Source organism: Cottoperca gobio, unplaced genomic scaffold (genome assembly GCF_900634415.1).
Source record: "Cottoperca gobio unplaced genomic scaffold, fCotGob3.1 fCotGob3_290arrow_ctg1, whole genome shotgun sequence".
Classification (NCBI taxonomy): domain Eukaryota; kingdom Metazoa; phylum Chordata; class Actinopteri; order Perciformes; family Bovichtidae; genus Cottoperca; species Cottoperca gobio.
Window position 1 is genome coordinate 208,258 of NW_021166900.1, and position 9,243 is coordinate 217,500.

The following is a 9,243-nucleotide window of genomic DNA, read 5'->3' on the forward strand; positions in this document are numbered from 1 at the left end:
ATGTAACAGGAACATGTAACACACACACATTAATGTAACAGGAACATGTAACACACACATTCATGTAACAGGAACATGTAACACACACATTAATGTAACAGGAACATGTAACACACACATTCATGTAACAGGAACATGTAACACACACATTAATGTAACAGGAACATGCAACACACATTAATGTAACAGGAACATGCAACACACACATTCATGTAACAGGAACATGTAACACACACATTAATGTAACAGGAACATGTAACACACACATTAATGTAACAGGAACATGTAACACACACATTAATGTAACAGGAACATGTAACACACACATTAATGTGACAGGAACATGTACCACACACATTAATGTAACAGGAACATGTAACACACACATTAATGTAACAGGAACATGTAACACACACATTAATGTAACAGGAACATGTAACACACACATTCATGTAACAGGAACATGTAACACACACATTCATGTAACAGGAACATGTAACACACACATTAATGTAACAGGAACATGCAACACACACATTAATGTAACAGGAACATGTAACACACACATTAATGTAACAGGAACATGTAACACACACATTCATGTAACAGGAACATGTAACACACACATTCATGTAACAGGAACATGTAACACACACATTCATGTAACAGGAACATGTAACACACACATTAATGTAACAGGAACATGCAACACACACATTAATGTAACAGGAACATGCAACACACACATTAATGTAACAGGAACATGCAACACACACATTCATGTAACAGGAACATGTAACACACACATTAATGTAACAGGAACATGTAACACACACATTAATGTAACAGGAACATGTAACACACACATTAATGTAACAGGAACATGTAACACACACATTAATGTAACAGGAACATGCAACACACACATTAATGTAACAGGAACATGTAACACACACATTAATGTAACAGGAACATGTAACACACACATTAATGTAACAGGAACATGCAACACACACATTAATGTAACAGGAACATGCAACACACACATTCATGTAACAGGAACATGTAACACACACATTAATGTAACAGGAACATGTAACACACACATTAATGCAGCAGGAACATGTAACACACACATTAATGTAACAGGAACATGTAACACACACATTAATGCAGCAGGAACATGCAACACACACATTAATGTAACAGGAACATGCAACACACACATTCATGTAACAGGAACATGCAACACACACATTAATGTAACAGGAACATGTAACACACACATTAATGTAACAGGAACATGTAACACACACATTAATGCAGCAGGAACATGTAACACACACATTAATGTAACAGGAACATGTAACACACACATTAATGTAACAGGAACATGCAACACACACATTAATGTAACAGGAACATGCAACACACACATTCATGTAACAGGAACATGTAACACACACATTAATGTAACAGGAACATGTAACACACACATTAATGCAGCAGGTGTCCGTGTGCAGTGCAGCTTGTGATCATTCCTTTACATCCTGTTGGTAGTTTAATCTACACACTGCATCAGATTTTATAACATCATCACATGTTTTGTATCTTTGTCTCTAAAAGTCAACTTTTCACGAGTTCCTCAGAAAAACAGTTTCAGCTTTGATGCATCTTCCAGCTGATCAAGAGACTTTAAAGACTTTATTCATCTGAAGAAGAAGATGAAGAATCTTCTCATGAAGGAAGCTTCAACACATCTGGAGATGTAGTGGAGAAGAAGTATAAAGTAGTACAACATGGAAATACTCAAGTACAAGTACTCAAACACTAACTAAGTCTAAAGCTCCGTATTTCAGGAGATGAAACTGTAACACAAACTCTTTAATATCTTTGACATTAAATGTTTAAATGTTGCAGACCCTGCAGGCTTGTAATCCCCAGACTTGGAGCTAGATGTCATACGAGAGCTGTGAGTATTCGCTCGACATCATGCAGGAGAAACATTCCTGCTCTGGAAGTTATTCTGTCTTTCTTCTACGTTGCACCGAACTAAAGGTGAAGCTGTGACTTTACTTTTAGTTTACAAATGTTTCAGTAATTCAAAAATAAAGTATTATACAAAGTGCACAATTAATCCCTGCAGTTATTTATAAATGTGTTTCTGTGCGTACAGTTATATTATATAGTCTCTGTCTGATCATAGAAAATAGAAATGTAACTTTATTTCCTGAAATCTAAAGATTGTTTATCATGCATTACTGTATATGCACTGCAGAACTGCAATTCTTTCAAAGAGAGAAGTAGTCAGTTATATATAATAAATATGTTGCCAAGTAGAGAAAGCTTTTTCTGAAAATAATCGTTATTTAAAAATTTTAATATGTAAAAAAAAAAAAAAAAAATCGATTGATATCAGTGTGACGTCATCAAAATGACCAAAACTGTGCTACTTCAAAAGATTAATGACACTTCTGAAAGTGTCATTCACACCTGATGATCTCACACAGTTTACAGGTTAGTTGAACTGGAACTTAATAACACGCACACACACCCCCTCTTCCTCCCCCCTCCCTCTTCTCTCGGGTCCTCCTTTCTCTCTCAGACGGAGCTCGGCGTCTCCACTGGCCGCACTTCACCGCGCTCTACCCCGGCCTCGGAGCGCTCCGGAGCGGCTGTACGTTAGAAACTTCACGGGACGGAGGTGGAGCAACCAAAGGTGGGATTCAACACTTGACCCCCTCCTCCACCCTCAGCTGCGGAGGCTCGGTTCACTTTTTCCGCTCTGGTCGCTTTGGTGATGCCTCCAGCCTGGGGCCGCTCCGGGACGCACCCAAAGCAGACAGGTGCATCTCTTCTACACGACCAAAGACGCGCGAAGATGAAGGAAAACTGATCTTTTTGTGGCGGTTTTAAGTTGGAAGTTTTGGCCTTTCTTTTGGACTGATTATCAGAAACCACCGATGGATCGATTATTTTGGGAAACGCATCAGTTCGATGTTACGGGTTAGACAGAATCACACGATGCTGCTTCCAGTCTCGAGGTTACTGTGTTTGTGGCTGTGCAGCGAGGCCGTCGCGAGTCCGCTCCACTGGCAGAAAACAAAGACGACTTTAAGTCCTCATCATGAACCCACCGCCGCTGAGAGGAGTGCGCAGAGCCGGAGATGGCGTTCTCTCACTGGGGAGGACAATAGGGGGACGCAGGGTGCGAGTGCGCAGGCCTCGGGGCTGGATACTGTAACCCCGTCATCCTCTAAAGTGCTGGGGACACCGGTACCCCGGCGCGCTGTGCGTAAACGCGACGCGCAAAATGGACTGCTGCTGATACCCGGAGACGAAGCGTTACGCGCCGATATAAACAAGGCCGGTGCGCTGCAGGGTGGTGGATGCAGTCCGGGTGAAGTGCTTAAACCATCCCGGCATGGACGCACGTGTAGCCTCGGGAGGACCGGACACAATCGGCGGCAGAGCGTAAAAGCCAGCAGGAGGAAGCGGAGCGATGCGCAGGATGGAGCCGCCATGGCGCAGGAACAAGAGGTCGGACCCCCCTTTGGACTCAACACCAGCGACTATGAAGAGGAGTACATTCTGCCGGACATTCCCGACAGCACTCCGCTCGTGCCGGTGAACCCGCGGACCAGGCGGAAGCAGGTGAAGAACCCGTTTTACCCGCTGACCGCGGAGTCGTACGGAGCCTACGCGGTTATGATCGCCGCCGCCGTCATCTTCAGCGTGGGGGTCATCGGGAACGTGTCGGTCATGTGCATCGTGTGTCACAACTACTACATGAGGAGCATCTCCAACTCGCTGCTGGCCAACCTCGCGCTCTGGGATTTCGTCATCATCTTCTTCTGCCTGCCGCTCGTGGTGTTCCACGAGCTCACCAAGGACTGGCTGCTGGGGGAGTTCTCGTGCAGGATCATCCCCTACCTGGAGGTGAGGGGGGGCTGATGGTGCAGACCAGAAACAACTGACTGAGTGTCATGAGTGAGATGTCAGTTGACAGGTGTTTGTAAAACAAGTTAGGAGGGACACAAACCCATCAGTCCGAGTTAATCCAGCTGGTGTCTTCCAAAGTTTAAATTACTACAAGGAGTTTTTAACTGATTATGAAAAGTGTCAATTTTCTACTGATGCCTCTGTTTGACCTACATAAGCAAACCAGACCATCAGCGAGAAGATGCTTAAAGTTACCACCACACAATCAGTCCAGTGAACAGGAGAAGCTTCAAAGGTCATAAAGAACGTGACCTTTAAATCCCGATCTTTCCCTCAACTTAATAATAACAACAAACTGTATTTATACCACAGATAGAAGCAACACATGGATCATAAAACACAGGAGGGGTTAAATTAAATACAAATGTCTAAAACCTGACCTCCGCCATGTGCCGGCGGTGCGTTCATGTGCTCCTCAGGAAGTCGTTCTTTCGTAATGTGGAAACACCAAACAGGCCGACGACACATGTTCTGTGGAGTGTCCATGTTGTTTCCAGTATTTGTGTGACAATGAAGAGCAAAGGATCAAGTGAGCCATGAAATGTGATCGTACTCTCAGAGTTGTTGTTACAACTTGGGGGGGTCCATGAGCTGCAGAGCGGCTCAGTCAGCATTTTAATCCGGTTTAATGTAGCGATGTGAAGGGTCTTTTAATCTGATCAGTGTCAACAAGACGACACCTGCTGAACATGGGACGTCCTGCTGTCCAATCAGAGTGAAGATCAGGATTAATGAAGAGATTAGACTCCCCCCCCCCCCTGATCAGTCGAGGAAACGGGGCTCAGATTAGATCCAGATATATTATCACTTTTTGTTTACTCTCATAATTTAGATCATCTTTTCTCCTGGTTTCAGTTCCACTTAAGGGGAATCTTAGAGCTGTGTGTGTGTGTGTGTGTGTGTGTGTGTGTGTGTGTGTGTGTGTGTGTGTGTGTGTGTGTGTGTCCCTGCACAAAGCAAACTCATAAAGAAGTAGTTTTCCCACTTTGGTGTAGAGGACCTTGACTGTCCTGCACAGAGTCCAGACTTTAGCCTCGTCCCACAGGTTTGACCTGGAACACAGACTGTGACAAATCTCTGCAGGAGTTTGAGCGAGTGGAGATGTTGTAACACGTTAATGCTCCTGGTGTTGGAATCACTGTGGCTGCAATGTTCAGCTGTCCACGTACTTGTGGCCATGAGGTGTCCTGTGTGTAACCCCGCTGACGTTGATCATGTTGACACGTTTTGAACCAGCAATGTGAACGTTTGCAGCACTTTAACAGGTTTCTTCCAGCTTCTTCATGTGAAGTGTGGAAACAAAAGGTTTATTCATGAAGTTTAATCTTTTTAGCAGCAGCTCTTTGTTTGAGGTGCTGACCTACATGACATTAATGATCTTTACTGACCGACCGTCATCTTCTTGCACATCTGATATTAGATTTGTTTAGTGTTTCACTTCCTGCTTGTTGGTTTATTCATTTAAAAACAGACTAATATAAAGTAACAGAGTTTAGATCTGAGATCAGTTCTGTAATCACACAGCAGGAGGATTAAATCTGAAAACTGCTGCGATGCACCGACCCCCAACACACACACACACACACACACACACACACACACACACACACACACAACTGGTCTGCTTGTCTGTTGTGCTTCATACAGTGTGAAGTGTTTGTTGTTGCTGAGACACAACAGATGTGGTTTGTGAAGCAGAGCAGAAGAGTAGTGTGTGTGTGTGTGTGTGTGTGTGTGTGTGTGTGTGTGTGTGTGTGTGTGTGTGTGTGTGTGTGTGTGTGTGTACTTCAGGGTTTAGGTTACATTAGGTCTGCTGCAGACAGTTCAGTTCCTCGAGGCTCCACCATCAGTGCTCTGTAAGACGTTCTCTATGAGAACAGATTCTGTTATGTTGCGATGTCACAGAAGAAAGTTGATATATTTGGAGAATGAAAGTGAACTCTCCTCTTCTCCTCCAGGTGGCTTCTCTCGGGGTCACGACCTTCACGCTGTGCGCTCTGTGCATCGATCGTTTCCGCGCCGCCACCAACGTGCAGATGTACTACGAGATGATCGAGAACTGGGCGTCCACCACCGCCAAGCTCGCCGTCATCTGGGTGGGCGCTCTGCTGCTGGCGCTCCCCGAGCTGCTGATCCGACAGCTCGTCATCGAGGACGGCGACCCGCCTGACGTGACGCCGTGCGAGCGCTGCGTGATCCGGATCTCCACCGACCTCCCGGACACGCTGTACGTCCTGGGCCTCACCTACGACGGCGCTCGCCTCTGGTGGTACTTCGGCTGTTACTTCTGCCTGCCGACGCTCTTCACCATTTTCAGCTCGCTGGTCACCGCCCGCAAGATCCGCCACGCCGAGCGCGCCTGCGTCCGCGGCAGCAATAAGCAGATCCAGCTGGAGAGCCAGATGAACTGTGCCGTGGTGGCGTTGGCCATCCTCTACGGCTTCTGCATCATTCCGGAGAACATCTGCAACATCATCAGCGCGTACATGGCGGCCGGCATTCCCAGGAGGACGCTGGACATCCTGCAGCTGCTCAGCCAGATGCTGCTCTTCTGTAAGTCGGCGGTGACGCCCGTGCTGCTCTTCTGCTTGTGCCAGCCGTTCACCAGAGCCTTCCTGGACTGCTGCTGCTGCTGCTGCAACGAGTGCGGCCCGCCCCGCGCCACCACCGCCACCGCCGGCAGTGACGCCGACGACTGCGCCACCACCGAACTGGAGCTGTCCCCGTTCAACACCATTCACGGGGAGCCGTCCACCTCCGCCGCCTACACCCATGTGGGGACACACTGCTGAGGTCAAAGGTCACGCGCAGCTTCTTACGTGACGAGGAGTTTGACCGGTGGACGCGTTGACGCATCAGGCTGCACGGTCCTGAGGGACACGTCTGTGTTTACAGTTTCTATGAGAACACTCGTGTTAGTTAACAGTGTTTGTTTAGTCCTTTTAATCCTTCCAATCTTCTTCTTCAGCATCACTGCATCGTACAGAAGCTGAGACACGTGGACACTGATGTGTCCTGACGTCTTCTACGTGTCAGATATTAGTTAGTGTTGTATGTTGTATGAGTTAACTTCCCTGTAAAGCAACATTTAAACAAATGATTCATTTTTTATATTTCTATTTTCCTGTTTATATGTTGAACTCTTTTCTTTCCTGTAGACACATTTCTGTTGTTCTGCATGTTCAGCTGCTGCAAACTCACTAAAAGACTTTTAGCATTCGAACTCTGTCTCTGTTTTGTAAAAAGTTCTTTTCAAGGAAAGTTTTTGGGATAAAAACTGATCGTCAAACATTCCTTTGTGAGAGTCGGAGCGTCGGTGATGTTGATGATGTTTGAAAGCAGAAAACTTGCACTTTGTTAGCCACAAGAGAAGTGTCACTTTAATTAAAAAGTATTTAAATACAGATGTTTCTGAACCCTGATGTGCATTTAGAACATTTATTTGCGCAGGAAGCCGTCACTTTGCTCGTATAGCAGTTTAAACATCGCAGCACAGACGGATGGTTTAACTATTCACACGTGTTTAAGAGGAAGATGTGTGACTGCACGTGTCTGTATGAGAGATATGAGGATGTTCTGAAGAAATCTAAGAAAAGTAAAGAAGGCGTGTGAGACCCAGAGGACACAGCCGCCATTGTTTCAGTTCAGACTCGACACAACACTCAGAGACGCTCAGTCAGGCACGCACAGAAAGCAGAAGAGAAGTCAACGCAACATCATTCATTCTGCAAAATCGCTTTTTAAAACTTAGATTTATTTTTGCTAAAATCACCAAAAAACCAACAAAAACAAATGTGAAGGAATCAGCTGCAGTGTATTTGCTGTGTCACACGGAGCACAAAGCTCAGCTGCTTTTTCCTCTCGCCATCGTTTTGTCACCACCGACGCCGCCCAGCCGGGGAGGACACAGCACGCCATTGTCCTCGACTCCCGTTGTCGTGGCGACGGAGGGGGTCCGCCACACTGAACAGAGCTACGGTACCACAGCACATCCAGCCTCATGTGTTCTGACAGAAGTGGTCTCTGATGGCTGTCCGGGCTGAACCGGTGCCGTCTGCGGCCTCTGAAATATGAGTGTAAAATGTTTCCTCAATAATGAGAAGAGTTGTTCCAGCAGCTGCTGGCAGCGACGGCAGAGACGCAATCAATGAGACAATAGTCCAATGTCAATATTCAAATTATGCATAACAGTAGGTCATTGATTATCGCCCGGAGCCTTGCTGCTCCACTCTCAATAAATGGGGCCAGTGAACAAATTGCACCAGGAAATTGGCGCAAACGCGACCGGATTCAAGTTACAGCCAGTCAGGTGGAGTTGTGTCTCTCGTCCAGTCACATCCCAGAACCTGAGAACTCTGCACCTGAGAACTCTCTTCACCTGAGAACTCTCTGAGAACTCTCTGCACCTGAGAACTCTCTGAGAACTCTCTTCACCTGAGAACTCTCTGCACCTGAGAACTCTGCACCTGAGAACTCTCTGAGAACTCTCTGAGAACTCTCTTCACCTGAGAACTCTCTGCACCTGAGAACTCTCTGAGAACTCTCTGCACCTGAGAACTCGGCACCTGAGATCTTTGCACCTGAGAACTCTCTGAGAACTCTCTTCACCTGAGAACTCTCTGAGAACTCTTCACCTGAGAACTCTCTGAGAACTCTTTTCACCTGAGAACTCTCTGAGAACTCTCTTCACCTGAGAACTCTCTGAGAACTCTCTTCACCTGAGAACTCTCTTCACCTGAGAACTCTCTGAGAACTCTCTGCACCTGAGAACTCGGCACCTGAGATCTTTGCACCTGAGAACTCTCTGCACCTGAGAACTCTCTGAGAACTCTCTTCACCTGAGAACTCCCTGAGAACTCTCTGCACCTGAGAACTCGGCACCTGAGATCTTTGCATCTGAGAACTTTCTGCACCTGAGAACTCTCTGCACCTGAGAACTCTCTGAGAACTCTCTTCACCTGAGAACTCTCTGCACCTGAGAACTCGGCACCTGAGATCTTTGCACCTGAGAACTCTCTGCACCTGAGAACTCTCTGCACCTGAGAACTCTCTGCACCTGAGAACTCTCTGCACCTGAGAACTCTCTGAGAACTCTCTGCACCTGAGAACTCGGCACCTGAGATCTTTGCACCTGAGAACTCTCTGAGAACTCTCTTCACCTGAGAACTCTCTGAGAACTCTGCACCTGAGAACTCTCTGAGAACTCTCTTCACCTGAGAACTCTCTGAGAACTCTTCACCT

General features: G+C 46.3%; 1 protein-coding gene across 1 annotated transcript; it reads left to right on the forward strand.

The window, feature by feature from the left end:
• Positions 1 to 1,396: 1,396 nt before the first annotated feature.
• gpr37a (G protein-coupled receptor 37a) lies at positions 1,397 to 7,406 on the forward strand. The gene is made up of 2 exons (XM_029427074.1): positions 1,397 to 3,939; positions 5,961 to 7,406. Exons 1-2 carry the CDS (start codon positions 2,998 to 3,000, stop codon positions 6,792 to 6,794), a joined length of 1,776 nt encoding a protein of 591 aa, XP_029282934.1. The 5' UTR covers positions 1,397 to 2,997; the 3' UTR covers positions 6,795 to 7,406.
• The last annotated feature ends 1,837 nt before the right edge of the window (positions 7,407 to 9,243 follow it).

Bases quoted from the DNA above. Each gene is read 5' to 3' on its own strand.
- gpr37a (XM_029427074.1), top strand. From the start codon at position 2,998: ATGTTACGGGTTAGACAGAATCACACGATGCTGCTTCCAGTCTCGAGG. The intron at 3,940-5,960 runs GTGAGGGGGGGC...CTTCTCCTCCAG, and splicing joins GGATCATCCCCTACCTGGAG to GTGGCTTCTCTCGGGGTCAC.